The 23616-nt window shown below is 50.9% G+C and overlaps 3 protein-coding genes across 7 annotated transcripts; 2 read left to right on the forward strand and 1 right to left on the reverse strand.

Moving 5' to 3' along the window:
• Window positions 1–322: 322 nt before the first annotated feature.
• On the forward strand, window positions 323–17513 carry Fermt3 (fermitin family member 3). 2 transcript variants are annotated; one of them, XM_035442003.1, is made up of 14 exons: window positions 323–573; window positions 4030–4263; window positions 4429–4548; window positions 4648–4816; window positions 4932–5034; window positions 13378–13485; window positions 13598–13732; window positions 13833–13882; window positions 13949–14091; window positions 14389–14495; window positions 14612–14851; window positions 15197–15321; window positions 16889–17030; window positions 17159–17513. In XM_035442003.1, exons 1-14 carry the CDS (start codon window positions 414–416, stop codon window positions 17336–17338), a joined length of 2016 nt encoding a protein of 671 aa, XP_035297894.1. In that variant the 5' UTR covers window positions 323–413; the 3' UTR covers window positions 17339–17513. The 2 variants fall into 2 exon arrangements, with proteins under 2 accessions (XP_035297894.1, XP_035297893.1); XM_035442002.1 differs by having other exon boundaries at window positions 13967–14091.
• A 109-nt stretch (window positions 17514–17622) lies between these two features.
• On the reverse strand, window positions 17623–20298 carry Trpt1 (tRNA phosphotransferase 1). Of its 3 annotated transcripts, none has more exons than XM_027408432.2 (8): window positions 20100–20298; window positions 19927–19995; window positions 19657–19738; window positions 18597–18766; window positions 18328–18502; window positions 18103–18159; window positions 17911–18021; window positions 17623–17783 (listed from the first exon to the last, which is right to left on the reverse strand). In XM_027408432.2, the coding sequence occupies exons 2-8, from the start codon at window positions 19984–19986 to the stop codon at window positions 17689–17691; spliced, it is 750 nt and encodes a 249-aa protein (XP_027264233.1). In that variant the 5' UTR covers window positions 19987–19995; window positions 20100–20298; the 3' UTR covers window positions 17623–17688. The 3 variants fall into 3 exon arrangements, with proteins under 3 accessions (XP_027264233.1, XP_027264232.1, XP_027264231.1); XM_027408431.2 differs by having other exon boundaries at window positions 17624–17783; window positions 20133–20297; XM_027408430.2 differs by having other exon boundaries at window positions 17624–17783; window positions 19927–20297.
• Window positions 20299–20348: 50 nt separating this feature from the next.
• Nudt22 (nudix hydrolase 22) lies at window positions 20349–23374 on the forward strand. Of its 2 annotated transcripts, XM_027408423.2 has the most exons (6): window positions 20350–20439; window positions 20707–21200; window positions 21635–21733; window positions 22653–22750; window positions 22878–22971; window positions 23189–23374. In XM_027408423.2, the coding sequence occupies exons 2-6, from the start codon at window positions 20724–20726 to the stop codon at window positions 23345–23347; spliced, it is 927 nt and encodes a 308-aa protein (XP_027264224.2). In that variant the 5' UTR covers window positions 20350–20439; window positions 20707–20723; the 3' UTR covers window positions 23348–23374. The 2 variants fall into 2 exon arrangements, with proteins under 2 accessions (XP_027264225.2, XP_027264224.2); XM_027408424.2 differs by lacking the exon at window positions 21635–21733 and having other exon boundaries at window positions 20349–20439.
• The last annotated feature ends 242 nt before the right edge of the window (window positions 23375–23616 follow it).

Consider the following 23616-nt stretch of genomic DNA (forward strand, 5'->3'; position numbering starts at 1 on the left):
TGAGGTTTTCTTTTTGTTTGGTTTTTTTGTTTGTTTGTTTTTTATCCCAAAACAGCTCTGGCTGTTCTGAAACTTGCTTTGTAGCCCAGGCTGGCCTCAAAATCACAGAGATCTGCCTGCCTCTGCCTCTTGAGTGCTGGGATTAAAGACATGTGCCATCACCACCCAGCTTGAATAATATTGGACCTTGGTGTTCCCACTTGTGAGACCTGAGTTGGCTAGAAAGTTCTAAGGAACTGTTCCTTCAACCAAACCCCTGGGGTTTCAGGTTGGCTTGATTACAGTAGCTCTCTGTGTCAGTACCCCTGGGCCTACCCACCCACCCAGGATACCATAGAGCTCCGGCTTATTTGTAAGCAGTCCACCAGATCCCAGCTTCTGCTCACCTTGCCTCAGCAGAAGCAGCTGCAGCCATGGCGGGCATGAAGACAGCCTCCGGGGACTATATTGACTCGTCTTGGGAGCTGCGGGTGTTTGTGGGCGAGGAGGACCCTGAGGACCAGTCTGTCACCCTCCGAGTCACCGGGGAGTCACACATTGGTGGGGTGCTTCTGAAGATCGTGGAGGAGATCAGTGAGTCCCCGTGCCCCCATGTCCCCAGCTCGGCACACATGACAGCTACCCTTGGCACTTCTGGGCCAGCCCTGCCCTGCCATGCATGATAACCTTGTCACAATGACTCAGGCAACAGCTTAATTGTTTGGTTCCAAAGATATTTCTTCAACTTCCTCTCCCTTTGTCCTTCCCACTCCTGCTGGTTCTATCTAGTCTTCCAGGGAGACAGAACATGTTCCCCCTGCACACCTTGCCTGTGCTGAGACCTCAGTCATGTTCCTAAGGTCTGCAGGTTGGCTAGGAGGTTTCTGGGGTCTAGGGTTTACTCTTCTACACTTCCTCCCCGGCTAGCCACTTGGAGGCCAGTGACAGCGGGTGGAAGGCCCTGCCCCCACAGGAAGTTATGGTAGAGTAGGCTTGGTGTGATATCAGTCACCCAGAAGGCCCCATGGGGGCTTCTCATTAACCTTCCTAGTGGAGAATAAGCGCTATCACTTCCTGGGCGGATGGCAGGAAAGCCCCTGATAGCCAGAGCCGGAAGGCATCCCACCATAAGCTCCTGATAGCCTGAACCAGAAGGCCTTGTACTATATGAGCTTGGGTCCTAGGTCTCTGGGGTAAGAACAGGGGTAGGAGGCAGGCTTTCTAGACCCAACAAACTCCCTATGTGCAGTCCAAGGCAGGGACCAGAGTGACTGGGCAGGACAATCGCCAACACAACCAAGTAACAGGGCTAAAGCAGGGAAGGGAACTGCCAGAGGCAGGGCCCAAAGAGGCTGTGAAAGCAGAAGTGGGGAGCAGAGGGCTGGTCACTCAGAAACTAGATGTTAGATGGAGCTGGAGGCGTGACCTGGCCTAAGTCAGAATGGAAGGGCTTGAGAAGCTGGTGGGTCCCAAGAGAGCTAGACCTCACCAAGAACCACTGCTGGTCTCCTCAGGCCAAACCACTTACTCCAGGACCTCAGTCCCAAGCAGTAGGAACATTGTCCCCACCCCTCCACTGCCAGGCAGTGGTGAGGCCAACCTTCCTGCATGGCGGTGCCAAATAGTGAGAGCTTCCTTGGGGGACCTGACACTAAGAACAGGTGATTTCTTGAGGAGGCTCTGAGATAAGGCCTCAAGATAGTAAAAACACCTGGTTTATGACAAAACAGGAAGCCCAGATGGTACCTGACAGTGTGGGAAAGCACTTTGGCCTCTTTTTTTTTCTTCAATTATCAATTAATTAATTAATTTGGTTTTCTGAGACAGGTTTTCTCTATGTAGCTTTGTAAACCAGGCTGGCCGTGAGCTCAGAGATCCACCTGCCTCTGCCTCTCGAATGCTGGGATTAAAGGCGTGCACCACCACCGCCCAGCTTATTTTCATTTTCTGCACATTGATGTTTGCCATAGGTATGTCAGGACCCCTGGAACTGGAATTACAGGCAGTTGTGAGCTGCCATGTGGGTGCTGGGAATTGAACCCAGGTCCTCTGGAAGAGCAGTTAGTGCTCTTAACCACTGAGCCATCTCTCCACCCCTCTTTGGGCTCTTTTTTTTTTCAAGGCAAGGTTTCTCTGTATAGCTTTGGAGCCTATCCTGGCACTCTCTCTGGAGACCAGGCTGGCCTCAAACTCACAGAGATTCGCCTGCCTCTGCCTCCCAAGTGCTGGAATTAAAGGTGTGTGCCACCAACGCCCGGCCCCCTTTGGGCTCTTGAGAAACTAGGTACTTGCTTTGGAAACAGGGCATGGCCATGTTCAGGCAGACCTTTGCAGGGCCCTTTGTCAGCAGGGGAGAGAGATTGCCGCCAGGGAGACCCAAGCAGGCCATCCTGTTGTCTGTGGGGTTGGGGGTGGCTAATGATGAGGGCTCAAGGGGCCAGATGGGGAGGAGAGAAAAGATGGATTTAGAAGTGAAATTTCCATTAACTCAAGGTTCGACTAGAAGTGAAAAGCATGGTGGTTGGATGATCTGGGAAGGAAGGGCTCCTTTGTCCAGCCACAGTAGGCTTCAGCATAGCATTTGGAAGGCTGGAGCTAGTCTCGCTGAATTCAGTGTTCGGCACTGGCTATGGAACCAGGTGAACAGGAATCTGGAATGAAGGAAACAATGAACATGCCCCTTAAAGGCCCATGCCATGCAGATCCCAGCCAAAGATAGCTAGCAGCTGAAATGATAAAACAGGAGCAAAACCCAACCCCCAGAAGAGGGCATGACGGAGAAGAGGGAAAAGACAGATGAGGAGTAGGTGGGGACAGCCTCCTGAAGAGAACAAAGCCACAGCAGAGGTTGCTGGGCATGGAGGCAGTCCCAGCCCTAGTGAGTTTGCAGCCCACATAGTAAAGCCCTGCTTCAAGTTTAAAAACTAAAAGCAAAAGGCCAGTCAGAGAGGAAGTCGGGGCAGAGTAAAGGCCTCAGCAAGGGAGCTCAGAATCCTGAGGAGCTAGGCTCCTGAGAAGCTTCTCCAGCGTTTGGCAGCACAGGTGACAGTGGGGAGGCAGACATGAGTCCACAATAGGGACGAGGATCAAAAGTCAGTGGGAGGACCAGAGATAGGCCTAGACTCTCAGCAAAATCCAGAGCAGCTTTTTGCCCCGTTTATTTCTGTATTCACACGTCTTTGTGGGAGGATGCAACATCCTATGTCATCCATTGTTATCACCCCAATTCCTGGTCAGATGACAAGTGACATATTCACATTTCCAAATGAATGCTTCTCTCTGTTTTTAAAAAAGATTTATTTATGCATTTGAGTGTTCTATCTGCATGTATGCCCGCATGACAGAAGAGGGCATCAGCTCCCATTATAGATGGCTGTGAGTCACCATGTGGGTGCTGAGTGTTGAACTCAGGATGTTTGGAAGAGCAGCCGGTGCTCTTAACTCCTGAGCCATCTCTCCAGCCCCATGAATGCTTCTCCTAAGTGCCAAAACTGCACACCACTTTGTATGTAGCAGACATTGGTCAGCAGCCGAGAGTCAGGATGATTGTTAACATCTTAACTAGAAAACTGAAGCTAAACTGGCCGGTGGTGACGCACGCCTTTAATCCCAGCACTCAGGAGGCAGAGGCAGGCGGATCTCTGTGTGTTCAAGGCCAGCCTGGTCTACAAGAACAAGTTCCAGAACACCCTCCAAAGCCACAGAGAAACCCTGTCTTGAAAAACCAACCAAACAAACAAACAAAAAAGACTACACAAAGATGCCCTGTCTCAAAAAAGAAAAAGAAAAAGAAAAAAAAAAAAAAGAGGGGGCATTGAACCAAACATCCCAGAAGACACACAGGCTGTAAGGAGTCAACTCAATAGTGTATGAGGTGAGGTCATTGAGATTGGGGTTGGGGGAGATTCTGGGTTAGGGGCTCTTCTGGGAAGAGATGTAAGGAGTCAGATGTCAACCATTCCACCATCACTTTGGAGCCAACCCAGTCTGGCTCACCTGTGGCATCAGTGCTAGGGCAGAAATGAAAAAGGCTCCCTTGGGTCCTCACAGATCGCAAGCAGGACTGGTCTGACCATGCCATTTGGTGGGAGCAGAAGAGACGGTGGCTGCTGCAGACACACTGGACACTTGACAAGTACGGGATCCTGGCAGACGCCCGTCTCTTCTTTGGGCCACAGCACCGACCTGTCGTCTTGCGACTACCCAACCGTCGTGTGGTGCGTCTGCGTGCCAGCTTCTCCAAGCCCCTCTTCCAGACTGTGGCGGCCATCTGCCGCCTCCTCAGTGAGTAGCTGGGGCCCCTCCTGTTCCCCAGACCAAGCCACATAAACTGGCTCTTGCTATAGCCTTTCCCCCAGACTACCGTGGGGCTGTGACCTACCCAGGATGTCTGAGAAGGTAGGGAGGTGACCTAGCAGACCCTTGGTGCTGAGGCCTTACTCCCTTTAGGTATTAGGCACCCCGAGGAGTTGTCCCTGCTTCGTGCTCCAGAAAAGAAAGAGAAGAAAAAGAAAGAGAAGGAGCCTGAAGAAGAAGTGCACGACCTGACCAAGGTCGTCCTAGCTGGGGGTGAGTGAGTGTGGCCACTCGGGGCTGGAGCCAGGATAGAGTGAGGCTTGGGAGGCCAGGACTGGGGTCAGGTCTGATTGACTCCTGCCCGCACTGCAGGTGTGGCACCAGCCTTGTTCCGAGGTATGCCAGCACACTTCTCGGACAGCACCCAGACGGAGGCTTGTTACCACATGCTGAGTCGGCCACAGCCACCTCCTGACCCTCTCCTGCTCCAGCGCCTGCCGAGGCCCAGCTCCCTGTCTGACAAGACCCAGCTCCACAGCAGGTACCTGGCTCACACCCAGGCCACCATGCCTAGGGCCTCGCTCACCTGCTCTCTGCTTCTTGCTTTCAGGCCCTTCCTCTCTGTGTTCTCCTGACTCTGCTTCTGTCATACCCAGGTGGTTGGATTCATCACGATGCCTCATGCAGCAAGGTGTCAAGGCGGGGGACGTGCTTTGGCTGCGATTTAAGTACTACAGCTTCTTTGACCTGGATCCCAAGGTGAGCTGCATTCTGGAATAAGAGGGTCTAGCTCTGGGAAGCTGGCCACTATAGGAGTCAGTTTGCCCAACCATATGTTCATCTGTGCCTGTGTTGATCTCAGCAGTGTACTTCAGGGTCTCCAGTGCAAAGGCAGATGGGGACAAGTCTCAGTGCAGGTTTGTTTAGGACCTGTCTGCTTGGGGCTCATGGGGACAAGTCTCAGTACAGGTTTGTTTAGGACCTGTCTGCTTGGGGCTCATGGCAGAGACCCATGTAGACAGTGGTGGGTGCTGGGGAGTGTGGGTCTTTGGTGGGGAGCTTCTGAACTGGGCACAGGGACCTGCAGGACCTGGGAGGTGGGGAGAAGCTTTGCAGGGTGGCCTTTGCAGAATGTGCAGGTTGCCACATTCTGAGCTCTCCATGCCTGTTTTCCTCCTCAGCAACAATGTAGTCTAACCTTCTGTCTCTACAAACTGTCCAGGGTTGGGGGGAACCCCCCCACACACACACACACACTCGACGATGTACACGACAGACTCCTCTTCCTCCCTGTGGCCCTTCACTGTAGACACACATGGTGGTCTACAGAGCACTTGGTTTGAAGCTATCAGCAGAGTCCCTCAACCCTCTCATCTGAGCCAGACTGTCCTGGTGCCTTTTTTTGTTTTGTTTTGTTTTGTTTTTCGAGACAGGGTTTCTCTGTGTAGCTTTGGAGCCTATCCTGGCACTCTCTCTGGAGACCAGGCTGGCCTCGAACTCAGAGATCCGCCTGCCTCTGCCTCCCGAGTGCTGGGATTAAAGGCGTGCACCACCAACGCCTGGCCTTTGTCCTGGTGCCTTTTCCCACATTTACATACAAAGGATACCTGCTGCCCTCCATGTACTCTGTCCCACAGTTCCATCCCACTTACACTTTTTTTGTTGTTGTTATAAGAATTAGACCTAGGGTTTTGATTTTTTTAATTTTGTTTTGTTTTTCCAAATAACTAGACAAATACTCAAATACTGAGCTACTATCCCAGGCCCTTTGGAATTATTTTAATATTACTTTGCATATGGGTATTTTCTCTGTGTGTATGTCTGTGCCTGGTACCAATAGATACCAGAAGAGGGAATCAGATCCCCTGGAACGGGAGCTACAGAGAGTTGTGAGCCACCATGTGGGTGCTGGAAACAACCTCGGTGCTCTGGAAGAGCAGCCAGCAACCTTAATCACTGAGCTGCCTCTCCAGCCCTGAACTTTCATTTTTATTTATTTTTAATTTGAGGTAAGGTTTTGTTAAGTAATCTAAGTTGTAGAACATGGCCTTGAGCTCACTCTGTAGCCCAGTCAGGCCTTGCTTGAATTTTCAGTCTTCCTGCCCCAGGAGCTCCAATGGCCAGGATTACAGGCCTGCATCTTACTTGCTCATTTATGGCATGGACGTAGCCAACACCCCTTCCTCTGGAATTATCTTTCTCTCACATCTTCTGTGTCCCATTGGCTAAGGGTGTCTCTCTCCTTATAGCTATACCTAGGCTCTGGGGGCTTCTGTTTCTTCTCTTCCTCGGCTGCCCGATGTATGCATATGAGGGCAGAGGCCATTGTCAGGTATCTGCTGTCATTGTCTCTCACAGAACCTAGAACTCACTAATTCAGCTGCCTGTCTCTGCCTGGAGTGCTGGGGATATGAACTAGTGTCCTTTTGCTTGCACATTAAATATTCTATAACTGAGTCATCTCCTCAGCCCTTCTTTTTAAAATCCTAGTGCTTATTGGGGGGGGGGGGGAGTTCTGTGTGCCACAGTGTATGCGTAGAGCTCAGGGAACATCCTGTAGAAGTTGGTTTTCTCCTTCCTTCCACCACGTGAGTCCCAGGGATCAAACTAGGTTGTCAGGATTGAATTTTAGCCAGGTGTGTTCTAATATGGCATTCCAGAAGAACCTTGGCGGGAAGCCCCACGGAGGGTGAGGGGCAAACCATGCCGTGCAGGCAGACCTACATAGGAAGTTTTATTGGTGGAAAGGAATAGAGAGAGAGAGAGAGAGAGAGAGAGAGAGAGAGAGAGAGAGAGGAAGAGAGAGGAAGAGAGACAGGAAAAGACCTGCCTGCCTCTTCATAGGAACAGCAGGAAAGAGAAAGAACAGGAGTGGGCAGAGTTTGTCTATCTTTTTGTTTTGGTTTGGTTTGGTTTGGTTTGGTTTTCCAGACAGGGTTTCTCTGTGGCTTTGGAGGCTGTCCTGGAACTAGCTCTTGTAGACCAGGCTGTTCTCGAACTCACAGAGATCCACCTGCCTCTGCCTCCCAAGTGCTGGGATTAAAGGTGTGCGCCAACACTACCGGCTAAGTATTTTTTAAGGTCTTTTACTTTATGTGTCTTAGTGTTTTGCTTGCATATATGTCTGTCACCATGTGTGTGCTTGGTGCACACAGAGTCCAGAAAAGGACACTGGATTTTCTGGAACTGGGGTTATAGACAGTTGTGGGTACTGGGAACTAAAGCTAGCTACTTTTAAGAGTGCCCAGTGCTCTTCACTGCTCTGCCTTCTCTCCAGCCCCATATATCTTAGATTGTTTTAAGCAGTTGTTACCCTACCACTCAGAAGAACAGAAATAGTTCCTTCTCTCTGGGTTTTAGTGTTTCTGCCTTCTTTTTTTTAAATTATTTTTTAAAGATTTATTTGTTATGTTTACAGTGTTCTGCCTGCATGTAACCTGCAGGCCAGAAGAGGGCACCAGATCTTATCAAGGATGGCTATGAGCCATCATGTGATTGCTGGAAATTGAACTTATGACCTCTAGAAGAGCAGCCCATGTTTCTGCCTTTGTTAGAAAGATATATATATATATTATATATATATATATATATATATATATCTATATATATATATATTTATTATATATATATCTTTGTTAGAAAGATATATATATATATATATTATTATTATTATTATTATTGGTTTTTTGAGACAGTTTCTCTGTGGCTTTGGAGACTGTCCTGGAACTAGCTCTTATATATCAGGCTGGTCTCAAGAGATCCGCCTGCCTCTGCCTTCCGAGTGCTGGGATTAAAGGTGTGAGCCACCAACACCTGGCTAGAAAGGAATATATTTTTAAAAATTTTTATTATTTGTGTATTTTAAATTTACTTATTTGTGTGTGTGTGTTGTTGCAGAAACAACAGTGGGAATTGTTTTACTGGAGTACTGTATACTGTAAATGGAGTTCCCTCCATCTAATGTGTACTCTAGGCTTGCTGGCCTTCAAGGATCCAGGCCATTCTCCTGTCTGTCTCCCATGGGCCTATAGGAGTACTGACATTACAGATCTGGGCACCACATACATACAGCTTTTCCATGTGGGTTCTGGGTATCAGACCTGGGGCATCAGGCTTTTTACTACCATTTTTACCCACTAAGCCGTCTCCTAAGCCCATATTTATTTAAGAGTGTCACTTTGACTGGGTGGTGGTGGTGCATGCCTTTAATCCCAGCACTTAGGAGACAGAGACTGGTGAATCTCTATGAGTTCTAGACCAGCCTTGTCTACAGAGCAAGTTCTAGGACAGGTTCCAAAGCTACACAGAGAAACCCTGTCTTGGGAAAAAAACAAAACAAAAAGAGTGTCACTTTGTAGTTCAGAGGCAACCCTCTGCTTCTGGTACTGAGTTTATGGTTATTTGTAGAATAGTTCTTTGTCTAGGTTTTGTTTCCTGATGCTGATGTAAAACACCCCATAACAAAAGCACAAAAACAACTCAGAAAGGAAGGTGTTGTTTTAAAGATATATCTTTTTTTTAAGATTTATTTATTATGTATATAGTGTTCTGCCTGCAGGCCAGAAGAAGGCACCAGATCTCATTACAGATGGTTGTGAGCCAACATGTGGTTGCTGGGAATTGAACTAGGACCTTTGGAAGAGCAGGCAGTGCTCTTAACCACTGAGCCATCTCTCCAACCCCAGGAAGGGGTTATTTTAGTTTACACCTCAAGTACCGTGTATCAAGACAGGGGAATCAGGGTAGGTTGGAAGCAGTTGGTCAGAGGACACCCCAGGAGGAAGAACACTATGAACCCATGCCTGCTGGTACTCAGCACCCTCTCCATTTACAAAAACCAGGCTCCCCTGCCCAGGGCATGGCTCCCCACCCTGCCATGGGTGAGTCTTCCCACACCAACTGACAACATAATACCCACACGAGCCCAGAGGTGCATCTCCTGGGTGCTTCTGTATAGTCAATTTGACAAAACTGGCCTGCCACAGTATCTTAGAATCTTGTTTACAAGGCTGAAGATGTAGCCCAGAGGTATAGTACCTGCCTAGCCTGTGCAAGACCCTGGGGTAATCCACAGCACTGCAAACAGATAAAATGCAAAAGAATCCTTGACTGGGGATGTAGTTAAGGTCCTGGGAAACCAGCCTGACCTCTGGTAGTTTGCTACCATAATGCCCAGTTACAGTTCAGTGGCCTAGTGTAGACTAGTCTCTGACTGAGGCAACACCAGCTTCCTCCCACTCTCCTCTGGGCTCTGCCTGCCGTCACTGCTCCTATCCTTCCCAGCCTCTGCTAGCCTCCAGCTCCATCTACTACTGCCTCCCAGTGACCTACATACCCTTGCTTCTCTACCACACCTGCCCCGTAGGGAGAACAGGTGGCTCTGTGCAGTTTGCTCCCACCCAGGACTGGATCATAGTTACTCCATCCCCACAAGTTCTAGGCACTCACAGCAAAACCAATGTAGGGTTTTTCATTGTTTACTTTTTTGTTTGTTTTATTTTATTTCATATGCATTGGTGTTTTGCCTTTATTTATGTCCTTTATATATGTGAGGATGTTGGGTCCCCTGGAGTGTCTCACTTTGTTACCCAGCCTAGTCCTGAACTTAGGCCAAAGCCAAGTCTCCTGGCTCTCTGGGGCTTCTGTGTGTGCTCCTGAGCCCAGACCCTGTTCTGTGACCTTGCAGTTTTTCTTTCTTTCTTTTTGAATTATTTTTGAATTAGAAACAAGATTGTTGCTGGGCGTTGGTGGTGCACCCCTTTAATCCCAGCACTCATTTGGGAGGCAGAGACAGGCGGATCTCTGTGAGTTCGAGGCCAGCCTGGTCTTCAGAGCGAGTGCCAGGATAGGCTCCAAAGCTACACAGAGAAACCCTGTCTCAACCCCCCCCCCAAAAAAAAGTCAGACTTTGAGAAACAAGATTGTTTTACATGTCAATTCCAATTCCCTCTCCCTCCCCTTCTCCCCTGCCCCCCCCCCAACTAACACCCTTCCTATCCTACACCCTTTCTGCTCCCTAGGGAGAGTGAGGCCTTCCATAGGGGGGTCTTCTGAGTCTGTCATATCCTTTGGGATAGGGCCTCGGCCCATCCCGTGTGTCTAGGCTCAGGGAGTATCCCTCTCTGTGGGACGGGCTCCCACCTTGCAGTTTTTCACACAGCTATTGGTTGTTAGCTGATGAAGACTTAGGTATTCTGCCCTTCTTCTCGCCCCTCCCATACAGCACACACATTTCGGAGAGTCTTACTAATCTACTGGTGTTTGGTGAAAACAACATGGCCATGACTACAAATAGTAACATATAAACAGTGTTCTTAGCAGAACCCAGAATAGCTGTGTTCTTATTTCCTTTCATGGTCAAATTTCTTTGGAGCTGATAGCTGACATATATGGTGTCATGGGTTAAACCCAGGGCCTGCAGGGCTGGGCTCCTCCACCCACTGAGCTCTACCTACCCAAAGGACTGTCTGGACATTCCACACACACTGACTTACACAGAGCCCCTTGACCCAGCCCCTCCACAGTACCCAACACAGTAGCACTTTCAGGGCAGGTGAGCAAAAACAGGCCTGGTGATGTAATCCCAGCAACTTGGGAGGCTAAAGAAGGAAGGTAGACAGTTTAGGCCTAACCCTCGCTGCATAAATTCAAGACCAACTTGAGCAACATAAGACCCAGTCTCAAACTAACAAGCAATAATAATAATTACATACTAAGATATATAAAAGTATGGTCAAACTACTTTTTCAGTATTTGTGGGGGCTAAAGAAGCACCAAGAAGGCTGGGTTGACAGCTCTAGGTCCTGCTCTGATAAGAGCTCCTTTGCTTAACTACTGATGTCCCCTGTACTTTAATCCATTTCTACGTAACTAGTAATTTCCTATCCAAAGCACCTTTTTTCTGTCTCTTTTGGTGTGTGTGTGTGTGTGTGTGTGTGTGTGTGTGTGTGTGTGTGTGTGTGTGTTAGAGAGAGAAGGAGGGAGGGAGGGAGGGGGAGGAAGGAGAAAAGGGAGGGTGTCTCGCTTTGCAGTTCCAGCTAGTCTGTAACTTGCTATGTAGACTAGATTAACTTTGAATTCACAGAAGTCCTCCTGCCTCTGCCTCCTGAGTTTGAGCGCCGTGATTAATGGAGTGCAGCACCACATGGTGTGGCAAGCATTTAATCCCAGCACTAGGGAAGCAGAGACAAGAGGATCTCTGTGAGTTTCAGGCCAGCCTGGTATACATAGTGAGTTCCAGGCCAGCCAGGGCTACACACAGAAACTCTGTCTCAAAACAAACAAACAAACAAACAAACAAGCAGAATTCACTATGTAGCTGAGACTGGTCTGGACTTTGTGATCATCCTCTTGCCTCAACCTCCCAAATTAAGGGATTACAGGGATGAGCCACCACACACCACTAGATCCCATCACTCCCCCTAATACTATCAGTCTATGGTGGGTTGAATCAGGATTTAGAGCCCACAGATCTGAGACTGAATGTGCATTTTGGGACACTATGTGCACAGATTTCAGAGGAGGAAGCGGTGGGACTCAGAGCATTCAGGGTCAACTCCAGTAGGACCTCCCAATTAACAGCAACTGACAGTTTCAGTGGCCCCAACCTCAGCATCCCTTGGCTCTTGCTACTTATTATAATGCCAAAAGACTGTCCCATAGCATACTTACATAATGCAGGCACCAGCCATCCTGAGCAGCTCATTTTTGATCGTTGTTCATGGTTGTACCCCCACTGCCACAGCCAGTCTTCTTTTTTATTGTATGTCCATTGGTGTTCTGCATGTATGTCTGTGTGAGCGTGTCGGAAGCCCTGGAACTGACAGGTGTGAGCAGCCATGTGGGTGCTGGGAATTGAACCCTGGTCCTCTGGAAGAGCAGCCAGTGCTCTACCTCTGAGCCATCTCTCCAGCCCATATTCAGTTTTAAAACATATTTGCTGTTCCAGAAAATTCTCTAGTGCCCATTTTCAGTTTTCTGTCCCCCACCAATCACCCCAGACAACCAGCAGTCAAATTTTTTTGTGGCCCTCACCCACATCTCTTTTTTTTAGCTGTTAGCCACTTGGATAGCCTCCTCAGTGCCATTTCTGTTTGTGTTTTTGGCAGTTCTTGTACTAAGCTGTCTGTCCTTACTGATTTGTGGGTAGGCTCTGTACACTCTAGATAAGAGTGTGTGTCAGAGGATAGCTCCTGAGTTTACTTCCCCACTCTGTGCTTTGCCTTTTAATCCTCATAATGGTTTGATAGACCATTCTGTTCTGCTGTTGTATTTTTGTGTGTGTTACAGTCTTATGTAGCCCAGGTTGACCTCAGTCACAGGTGGTCTTGTACTCCTGATCTTCCTGCTTCCCTTCTACAGAGTTGGATTATGAGCAAGCACCACTAGCTCAGTTTTATACAGCACTGGGGATTGAACCCAGGGCTTTACTCATTCAAGGCTGCATCTCCTCTCTTTGCCTTTTTGATACTCTTGCTCTCAGGCCTGGTAGGCCTCAGAGTGTGCATTTCCATGGGTGCCTGGGAGGCCCTCCCTGTTCCTTGACTCTAGAGTCCTTTTGCTCATTCTCTCTCTCTCAAGATTTATTTATTTATTTATTTATTTATTTATTTATTTATTTATTTTATTTAATTATGTGCAATTTTCTGTCTGCATGTATCCCTGCAGGCCAGAAGAGGGCACCAGATCTCATTACAGATGGTTGTGAGCCACCATGTGGTTACTGGGAATTGAACTCAGGACCTCTGGAAGAGCAGATAGTGCTCTTAACCCCTGAGCCATCTCTCCAGTCCTCATTCTTCTCTTTAGTGGTCCATTGTCACCCTGGGGGTGACTTCCTTAGGGAAACCTTCCTGGAGTGCTTTCCTGTGGCCTGCACTCTCCTGAGATGAGTTGAGGGAGCTAGCTCAGGGGAAACTGTCTTCTTTCTATTGTGGGAGCATTTCATTCAGGGGCTGTCTTCCTCCTCACTTGCCTAGCCTCAACAGGAGGCTGGCCAGTACACACTAGAGCAGAGGTTTATGGAGAAAGCTGCATTGCCTTCCTGAGCAGTGGGCAGGCCTGCAGGGTAGAGACAGGGCCTACTGACTCCCTCTGCTCCAGACAGACCCAGTGCGGCTGACCCAGCTGTATGAGCAAGCCCGCTGGGACTTGCTGACTGAGGAAATCGACTGCACCGAGGAGGAGATGATGGTGTTCGCTGCCCTGCAGGTGCTTGGGGCCCCTGGGGTGCTGGGGTACAGGGTCAGAAGGCCTTCCAGAAGGGAAGTCCAGCATGGGGGGAGTCTGTGGGGCAGATGGGCCTAACTGACTGAGTCCATAGTACCACATCAACAAATTGTCCGTGAGTGCGGATGTGGATGAGCCGGCCTCTGGGGACCTGGGGGTGGATGACCTGGATGCAGCCCTGAACAACCTGGAGGTGAAGCTGAAGGGGTCAGCACCCTCAGACATGCTGGTGAGGAGGGGCTTGGGCCTGGGAATGGGGTTGGGGTTTGGGGTTGGGGTCCGTCCGGTAGGGGGACTCAAGGTTCCCTCTGACTTCTCTCCTCCCCCAGGATAGCCTCACCACCATCCCGGAACTGAAGGACCATCTCCGAATCTTCAGGTTAAGTGTGGGGCCTGCTTGGAGAGAAGGGAGAAGGGGGAAGGGTGGGGAGCCCACGAGTCACAGGCTTCCTACTCCCTCCAGGCCCAGGAAGCTGACCCTGAAGGGCTACCGCCAGCACTGGGTAGTATTCAAGGACACCACGCTGTCCTACTATAAGAGCCAGGAAGAAGCACCAGGGGATCCTATCCAGCAGCTCAACCTCAAGGGTGAGGAGTTCCCCTAGCAACTGGTTCGGCCTGTTTCCTCCTAGGGACCTGGGTGGATACCATCTGCCCTGAGACAGCTGTGAGTGTTGGGCTGCCTTTCATACAGGGACCTCCCCCTTGCCCAGATAGGGTCTCTCTGTAGCTTTGGAGTCTGTCCCTGAACTCAATCTGTAGACCAGGCTGGCTTCAAACTCACAGAGCTGCCCCTGCCTCCCGACTGCTGGGATTAAAGGAGTGCACCACCCCACCACCTCCCAGCCATACAGGGACCCCTTAGCTACCTCCTTCTCCTTGCAGGCTGTGAGGTGGTCCCTGATGTCAATGTCTCTGGTCAGAAGTTCTGCATCAAACTCCTGGTGCCCTCACCGGAGGGCATGAGTGAGATCTACCTGCGCTGCCAGGATGTGAGCAGGCTAGACCAAAGCGAGAGCAGGAGTGGGAGGGCAGGGCTGGAATGGCATTCAGGGTATGAGTGAACATGGCCAGAATATACTCACCACATTCTCTGTCCTTGCTCCAGGAACAGCAGTATGCACAGTGGATGGCTGCCTGCCGACTGGCCTCCAAGGGCCGTACTATGGCGGACAGCAGCTATGCCAGCGAGGTGCAAGCCATTCTGGCCTTCCTTAGCCTGCAGCGGGCAGGTGGTGGCAGCGGAGGCTCAGGGAACCACCCCCAGGGTCCTGAAGCCTCTGCTGAAAGCCTTAACCCCTATGGCCTTGTGGCTCCCCGTTTCCAGCGAAAGTTCAAGGCCAAGCAGGTGCCAGAGGAAATGTGGGGTGGGAACTGCCACAGTGCTTCCCTAGTCACCCGTGACCCCTGGACCTCCAATAGAAACCCTCTTCTTTAGGAAACACTGTGCTCGTTTCTTCCTTCTGCTGCTGTGTCTCAGGCGCCTCTCTGAAAGGGTTCCAGGTCTAAAGTAGGGTCTGATTCAGCCACATGTGCACCTTGGTGGTACCACAATGGTTACTTTGCCCTGCTTTCAGGCTCAGTGTACTGTGCTCTCAACAGGGCGGGCAGGGAGATGGCAGGGGAAGAGGGGATCTTAGGGACTTTAGATAAAGGGAGGCCCTAAGAGTCCCTTAACTGTATGGCCCCACAGCTCACCCCACGGATCCTGGAAGCGCACCAGAATGTGGCCCAGCTCTCACTGATAGAGGCCCAGCTGCGCTTCATCCAGGCCTGGCAATCTTTGCCTGACTTTGGCATCTCCTATGTGATAGTCAGGTATGATTCTAGTCCTGCAAAACAAAGTACTGTCTCTGCCCTCACTTGCTGCCTGCTGCTGTGTGCTCACATCCCAGATGGGCCGCAGGCACACAACCCAATGTCTCTTTTCCCCTCTTCTCTGTGGACCTCTCCCTGGGGGTTCTGTGTATTCCCCAATGTGCGCTATCACAGGCATCCAAGGGACAGAACTCATGCCAGGCAAGCAGAAAACCTAGTGCTTATCCCGGCTCTGTCATAGACGCCTCCCTCTCTGGGCCTTGGCCAGCTGTCCCTGGTCCTATAGGGAGGACCCTGAGAACTCAGTTCCCAAGTCTGCAGAGATGAATGGCATTACTTAGCGGCAGGAACTATTTGCCCAATGTTGCCAAATGCTATTATGATGCCCTCACCATGTATGCATGTGTGTATGTGGGGGTACCCTCAGATATTGTTCTTCAGGGGCTGTCCGTCTTCTTTTTTTGTTTTTGCTTGTTTTTCTTGGAGGGGGGTAGTGTTTTCAAGACAGGGTACTCCCGTATGGGCACTGGGAACCTGGGTCTTCTATAAGCACTGGAAGTGTTCTTAAGAGCTGAGCCATCTCTCTAGCCCCTCTAGCTTACATTTTCAACTTATTTATTTTGTGCATGTGCACATGTGGAGGCCAGAGAACAACTTACAGCAAGGAGCCATGTGGCTCTGGGGATGAGCTCAGGCCACCAGGCTTGAGGTGGCTGAACCCTCCTGCTGTTTTTTTTTTTTTTTTTTTTTTTTTTTTTCTTTCTTGAGTCAGGGTTTCTCTGTGTAACATCTTTGGCTGTCCTGGCACTCGTTCTGTAGACCAGGCTGGCCTCAAACTCACAGAGATCTGCCTGTCTCTGCCTCCCAAGAGCTGGGATTAAAGGTGTGCTCCACCACCGCCCAGACTATTTTTTTTCTTAATGTTTTTATTTTAAATCTTCGTATGTGTGTGTGTGTGTGTCCGTACACATGCTGTGGCAGTTATGTGGGGGTCAGAGGATAGCCTCTAGAACAGTCTTTACCTTCTACCTTGTTTGAAACGAGTTCTTACTCGTCACTGTGTATTCCAGGCTACCTAGCTGAAGACTTTCCAGAGACTCCCGTCTCTGCCTCCCAACTCGCCATAGCCACACTGCAGATGCATTAGGTTTACATGTGTGTGGCAAGAGCTTTATCCACTGAGCAATCTCCCCCGGACTTTCTATCTTGTCCCAGGGATCAGGCCTGGGGATCAACCTCAGGTCTTAGACTTGCAAGGCAGATACAGAGCTTCATTCACCATGTATCAAGTCTGATGTGAATTCCTGTGTCAGTCCCTGTGCTGGGATGACAGACATGCTGCACCATGCATGGCTAACACGAGTCCATGAATAATGCCATTTTTTCAGAGTAGGAGCTTAAAGCTAGGAGAAACTGATGGGCTGCCTCAGGCTGAGCAGCTGTAGGTCTGCAGAGCTTGGGCAGGTGAGGCTGTGCTCTACCCTGAGGCCTCTGGAGCAGCGTACACACAGGGTAGGCTCCAGGGCCATACATGGCTCTCACTCATATCTCCCCACCTGGGAACCAGGTTCAAGGGCAGCAGGAAAGATGAGATCCTGGGCATTGCCAACAACAGACTGATCCGCATTGACCTGGCCGTGGGTGACGTGGTCAAGACCTGGCGCTTCAGCAACATGCGCCAGTGGAATGTCAACTGGGACATTCAACAGGTAGGCCCCAAGGGAGGGCAGGGACAGGGACAGGGACAGGTGGGGAGCTCAGACACAACTAGGGCAAGGCAGAAACTGCTGCTTGTTGCCCCTGACCGCTGGACCTGTGACCACCCGCCCACCTGCAGGTGGCCATTGAATTTGATGAACACATCAATGTGGCCTTCAGCTGCGTGTCTGCGAGCTGCCGCATCGTACATGAGTACATTGGCGGCTACATTTTCCTGTCCACTCGAGAGCGGGCCCGCGGGGAGGAGCTGGACGAGGATCTGTTCCTGCAGCTTACAGGCGGCCATGAGGCCTTCTGAGGGCAACCAGGCTGCCCCTGCTCCACTCACCACCTCCGGGGACCCTCACAAGCCCACATCCACCTGAATTCACTGCTCCACCACTCCCGGCATGCACCATGCTGGGCACCTTCACCTGCTGTCACTGGCAGGCCAGGGCCCTGGCTGAGGTAGATACTGCCACACCCAGCCTTGAGATGGTCGGCCCTAGTCACACAGAGCCCCTCCAGAAGCTCACATCCCTGACCTATATGTAGTTCCTAAGCACATGAGGAGTGCCAGATACAGATAAGGAACAAGGAATCCTGATTTCAAACTGGACTTTCTTTCTGTGACTAATTTCAGATTTTTTTTTTAAATAAATAAGTATTTTATTGTTGGATCTTTCTTCTCCCTCCTCTGGAGCTGTGCTTGGGGCCACTCTGATACTCCGTCTCTTGATCACCAGCCAAGGAGAGAGGCTTTCCTGGGGAAGAGACTAGAGTTGCTAATAGAAAAGAACATATAAGCCAGCCTATGGTGGGGAACTTGCAAAGAGCTTGAGGGCAGAAGGGCACAAGCTTTAGAATACAGGGTAGGTGGTTGGTTCTCACGGGTCGGTCGTAGTTGCAGGGCCTCCTTGAAGTACTTGGGAAGTAGGACGCCTTCAGCATTCCCTGGAGTCAGGATCACCCCGTTGGCGGAGCGGAAGAAGGGGATTCCATCTGCTCACAGAGCTAGAGATGTGACTGGTGCCCCTCTCTGACAGATCTGGGAGGGTCCCTGGGGGGGGGGTCCACACTTACCTGCCAGGGCTAGGGGTCCATCAATGAACACCACCACTTCACAATTTGGACGCATGCCTGTGGGGACAGTTAGACAGGGACCTGGGGCACTTGGGCAGAATGGAGCTCTATAGTGGGGTCGGGAGATACTGCTCCGCGCAAGTCTGTGTAGTGGTCTCACACAAAGGAAGCTGTGACGCTTGGTGGGGAGTCTGGGAGGACAGAATAGCTGAAGGTGATACTGACCACTGATGACACCAGGGTCCCCAGGTAACCCTGAGGCCAAGTGGATGTGTGCCCTTCCTTGGCATGACAAGCCCTTCAGTAGAATAGATGGCCAATGCTTCCAGAATGTACCATGGACTAGCATCAAAGGCAGGGCTTGTGGTGTCTCCAGGGGCATCAGCTCCAACTCAGGTACCTGGGAATGAGTACATGAATGGACAGCAATGAGATCTCCTTTGTGAAGTGGGGTCCCACTTGGCTCTCCCTCCCACCTGCCCCTTGGCACCCACTTGTAGGGAGTGGCCCTGATTGGCCCTGATAAGAGGGCCAGTGCTGGGCTCGCCTGGCTGTAGGGCGAGCCGCTGCTTTCCATTGGTATCCACCACGTGCTCTACGTCCTCCACTGAGAAGCTGTGGAACTGAGGTAGCTGCAGCAGGGCTTTCAGGGGCACAAAGCCATCTGCAGGGTGGGGTGGGTGCAGGAGTCAGGGTCTACGGTTACCAGGAGAGTCACAGGCACCTGGAACAAAGGCTAGGCCTGGAAGGTCGCATGAGGTTCCTTTGTGTGACCTTCAGGAAGGCTTTCCTTTGGGGGCTTCATTTTTTTGTTTTTTCTATACTGGGGTGGAACACAGAGCCTTGCACCTGCTAGGCAAGACCTCTGCTAAGGAGATACACTTCCATCCCAAGCCTTATTTTTCTTAACTTACCTGGGAAGGTGACCAGCTTTATAGTGGCCATATTGGTACATGCCTATACGCCCAGCAATTGGGTGGTAGAGGCAGAAGAATCAAGAGTTCAAGGTATTTTGAGGCTAGCCTAAGTTAATGACACCTTATCTCAAAATGAAAACAAAAGGGCTTTAGAAATGGTACATCAATTAAGCGCACTGGCCAATCTTCCAAAGGACGTGGGGTCTGACTCCCAGAGCTCACATGGCAGCTCCCAACCATCTGAACTCCAGTTCCAGGGGTCCAGTGCCCTCTTCTGCCTCCACAAGCACCAGGTATGCACGTAGTGCAGACATACATGCATGCAGGCAAAACACTCATACAATAAAAACAAACAAACAAAAAACTAAAAACAAATAGCATATCTGCTTCAGGGAGAGTAACAGCATGTACTAAGTACTTGGCCCAGAATGGCCATCCAATAAACATCACTTGCCTCAGAATGCAACCCCTTCCATCCTTGGGAAGTGTTTATCATGAGATGGGTTCTGGGCTTTCTTTTTCTGTACATTTGGAGAGTGTGCCTATTCTGTGTTCCTCCTGGGCAGGGTTAAAAGTTGAGGAGACAGGGTTCCAGTCTGGGCTCATACTTCTCCCAGATTCCACCATGCTCACTTACCAGCTCGCATGGGAAGTCCCAACTTCAAGGCTCCGTGGCGTAGGGCATAGGACAGAGCCTTAGACAGCTGCACATCTCGGTCCTGAAAGAGTCATTGGGTTTTGGTAGCTAGCCCTGAGCCCTGAATGTCCTACTGCAAAGGTAGACCAGAACAGCTCCAGTGGCCTCTGGGACCATTGGTTCTCCAGTCTTCCCACCAAGAAGCTGAGGCTCAGAGGGTCTCCTCCCCTGTCCAGCCACTGCCGGGGGTGAGGGTGGAAAGGTGCACACCTGTTCCCGGGGTCTATGGGCCCTTCTACCTTCCTGCCTCCTTCCTCCAGGGGCGTTCATGGCCAAGACCTGTAGGGAGCAGGAACGTGTGGCCACTCTGCCCATAAAGTCACAAAGGCTCGGGATGGGTGAATCACACCGCTCATCCCACCCTGGAACCCTCTGGTCCACACAATGGAAGTTGAGGCCCAGCTGGCGAGACTTGCCAGGGTCACACTGGCAGCCACGAGACCCGAGGGATCTGGATCAGACTCCGCTCTCTGGAATCGGATCGCGGATTTGCCGCTGCCTAGGTCTCCGGGCTGGAGACTAGACGCCAAGGTGAGCCAGGCCGATGCGGATCAGAAGCGCTCAAGGAGGGTCAAGTCGCAGGCCTGGACACAGACTGGCCAATGGGAAGCCGCGAAGGAAAGGGGCAGGCACTTCCGCTTGAGAGGAAAGAGGTGGAGCTTGGGGGCCAAGCCGCCGGTGAATTCCAAGAGCCAGCTTCCAGAGCGTCCGTCCGGGTTGGAGGTAAGTACATCTGGGTTTGGGGGCCATGAACATTGGAGCGTCTACTGCTGCTGGGTGGTAGGGATGCCCAAAGGTTTTAGGGATCTGGGGCAGCAGGAGTTCCAGGTGCTTGCTGGGCTCAGGATTCTTGCTGGGTTGATACTCTTGCCCAAGCAATAAGTAGTCAGGGATCTGCAGAAGGGTGGGCTCACTTTCAGGAGTTCTGTGGAAAAGAGGGCCAGCTCATTGTCTCGAGTGACAGGATGGCCATATGTGTCTTCTCCCCAGAATTTCCTTGTCAAACCATGGACCCTGAGGTGTCCCTCCTGCTGTTGTGTCCTCCTGGGGGACTGTCCCAGGAGCAGGTAGCAGTAGAGCTGAGCCCAGCTCATGATCGTCGCCCACTGCCTGGAGGAGACAAGACCATTACTGCCATCTGGGAGACAAGGCTACAGACCCAACCCTGGATCTTTGATGCCCCTAAGTTCCGCCTTCACTCGGCCATACTGGCATCCAGCTCACCTCAGCCACAGCTGCTCCTGAACCTGGGACTAACTTCCTACCGGGACTTCCTGGGCACAAACTGGTCCAGCTCAGCCTCCTGGCTGCGACAGCAGGGAGCTACAGATTGGGGTGAAAAGCAAGCCTATCTGGCAGATCCACTGGGGGTGGGTGCCATATTGGTCACAGCTGATGACTTCCTTGTCTTCCTGCGCCGCTCTCAGCAGGTGGCTGAGGCGCCTGGGATGGTAGACGTGCCTGGAGGGCACCCTGAACCTCAGGTAAAATGACTGGCTGGGTACAAAGGCACAAAATTCAAGCTCCTAGTTCTGGTTTTATTTTATCTTAAAGGGAAAAGTGGCCTGGTGTTTCTCAGCCAGTAGCCTCCCGTGCTGCATGCCCTGCTAGAGGGCTGCCCACCCAGCTGAGCACCTCCCATGACTCTCACCAATATTGGGAGGAGACAAGGTGCTCACTGCCATTTGGGAGATCAAGTTATAGTTCTAAGCTGAAACACACCTATGAAAGCTAGGGAGCATGGGAGGAGGCTGAAGGGGAGATATCTTTTCTCACCTTCCTAGTTGGAATAGGAGGACCTGGGTTAGGGAATTGCCAAGACTCCCACACTGAATCTGCCCTAGGCCCCCATAGCCAACAAGAGGAAAAGCAGAATGGGAACTGGAATAGATGAAGGCTGAGCCTAAATTTTTCACAGGCCCTGTGCTCTGGTGGCATCCCCCAGCACAAGGACCTCCCTGGGGAACTGGTGGTACGTGAACTCTTCTCCAGTGTCCTACAGGAGATCTGTGATGAGGTGAGTGACACATGACACTCCCAGACACATGATAGGCATGAATGAGGGGGTAGGATTTGCTAGAAATCCACAGTCCTGGGCCAGAGTGAGGGTCTGCATGAGCCTCGCTGCCATTGAAGGAGCATAGCATTAACACTGAGGCCATGATTCCTTAGCCCTCAGATTCTTCTTTACTACAGTGCAAATAATGAAAAATGTCTAGTCTAGTCTGTTCCCATATTTGCTGAAAAAATAGTGAGAGTCTTGGTTACTTCGCTTGGGTAAAATGGTTTCCCTGGACAATTTGTTCCATTTTTCATCTGAAAATTAACACACTCAGAGCCTGTATTTTGTGTAATGGGGCATTTGGCTAGCAAAACAAAAATGCCAAGTGTCACAGCCATTGAGGATTGGGGATATAGCTCAGTTTTGCTCTTAAGATTGTTTGCCTAGCACAGTGGTTCTCATCCTTCCTATTGCTGCAACCCTTAATGTAATTCCTCATGGTGTAGTGACCTCCAACCATAAATTTATTTTCGTTGCTACTTCATAACTGTAATTTTGCTACTGCTGTGAAGCATAATGTAAATATGTTTTCCAATGGTCTTAGGTGACCTCTGTAAAAGGGTCATTTGACCTCCTGAGGGGTTGCGACCCACAGGTTGAGAAACACTGGCCTAACAATGTACAAAGCCTGGGGTTTTATCTTCAGTACTGTGTAAACCAGGTACAGTGATGCATACCTGTAATTCCAGCACTCAGGAGATGAAGGCAGGACCAGAAATTCTGGGTCATCTTTGCTAAATAGTGAGTTTAAGGCCAGCCTGGGCTACTTGAGGTTCTGCCTTAACAAAAATAAACATACAAAAACACCAAACTAACAAACAAAAAACCCAGGCCATTGAGCTGTCAGCCTGACAGGTGGGACTCCCTGCCACAGGTGAACGTGCCACCGCATACCTTGAGCCAGCCACTGTTATTGGGCATCGCTTGCAATGAGACCAGCGCGGGCAGAGCCAGTGCAGAGTTCCATGTCCAGTGAGTGGGCTCTGGGGTGCAGGATCCTGGGTGAGGTGGGTGGGGAAGGAGTGGGTGTGAGGCGACTCGAGTTCTGTGGGGTTCCCATAAAGTCTGGACACCAAGCCACCCTCATGTTTTTGTCTAGGTGCAGCCTAACTTCAGAGGAGGTTAGGAGTTATTACATGAGTGGGGGACCTGAGGCCCACGAGTCTACAGGAATCATCTTTGTGGAGACACAGGTGTGGAGTTGAGGCCTTCACGGTGGTCTGGTATTGGGGGGAAAGAATACTTGGGTGAGGCAGAGAACTCCCGGGTCTCCTAGAGTTTCCAGAGGCACAAAGCTTGGGTCCTACCTAAGGGGAAAGCCCATGAACGGGGATAGACAGGAGTACTGAGATTCAGTAACTATAGGCAGAAAGTGAGGCCTGATGTCTGGGTCTCACTGATTTCTCTCAGAGGGTACAGAGACTACAGGAGACAGAGATGTGGGCACAACTCTGCCCTTCAGCCAAAGGCGCCATCCTCCTCTACAATCGCCATCCTCCTTTACAGTCGGGTGCTGGGACGTCCCGCCTGAGTCATCCTAGCGTCCCAGCCCTATCACTGCAGCTCTAAAGACAATAAAGGACTTTTATTCTTGGATACCGTTGCCTTCTGCTGCTTCTGCTAGTCTGGGATCCTCCGGGAGAACCTGGGGTGGGTGAGAGGGGCTGGCCACGTGGCAACGCAGCCTCCGTGTGTCCCTGTTTGGAGAAGGCGGGCCACGGCGCAGAAAAAGCACCTCTTTGAACCGCGCCTGGCTGCTCAGAGGGATGGGGCACGGGACGGGCAGACCCCGGTACCTTTCAGAAACCCCGGCACTTCCGCTTCGCGGACTCTGGCGT

Source organism: Cricetulus griseus, chromosome 3 (genome assembly GCF_003668045.3).
Source record: "Cricetulus griseus strain 17A/GY chromosome 3, alternate assembly CriGri-PICRH-1.0, whole genome shotgun sequence".
NCBI classification, from domain to species: Eukaryota; Metazoa; Chordata; class Mammalia; order Rodentia; family Cricetidae; genus Cricetulus; species Cricetulus griseus.

Bases quoted from the DNA above. Each gene is read 5' to 3' on its own strand.
- Nudt22 (XM_027408423.2), top strand. From the start codon at position 20,724: ATGGACCCTGAGGTGTCCCTCCTGCTGTTGTGTCCTCCTGGGGGACTG. The intron at 21,201-21,634 runs GTAAAATGACTG...AATTTTTCACAG, and splicing joins GAGGGCACCCTGAACCTCAG to GCCCTGTGCTCTGGTGGCAT. The intron at 22,972-23,188 runs GTGTGGAGTTGA...GATTTCTCTCAG, and splicing joins TCATCTTTGTGGAGACACAG to AGGGTACAGAGACTACAGGA.
- Fermt3 (XM_035442003.1), top strand. From the start codon at position 414: ATGGCGGGCATGAAGACAGCCTCCGGGGACTATATTGACTCGTCTTGG. The intron at 4,264-4,428 runs GTGAGTAGCTGG...TACTCCCTTTAG, and splicing joins GGCCATCTGCCGCCTCCTCA to GTATTAGGCACCCCGAGGAG. The intron at 13,486-13,597 runs GTGCTTGGGGCC...CTGAGTCCATAG, and splicing joins TGGTGTTCGCTGCCCTGCAG to TACCACATCAACAAATTGTC.
- Trpt1 (XM_027408430.2), bottom strand. From the start codon at position 20,031: ATGGGCAGAGTGGCCACACGTTCCTGCTCCCTACAGGTCTTGGCCATG. The intron at 18,767-19,656 runs GTAAGTGAGCAT...CCCACCCTGCAG, and splicing joins GGGACTTCCCATGCGAGCTG to ATGGCTTTGTGCCCCTGAAA. The intron at 18,160-18,327 runs GTCAGTATCACC...CTGTCCCCACAG, and splicing joins GGACCCTGGTGTCATCAGTG to GCATGCGTCCAAATTGTGAA.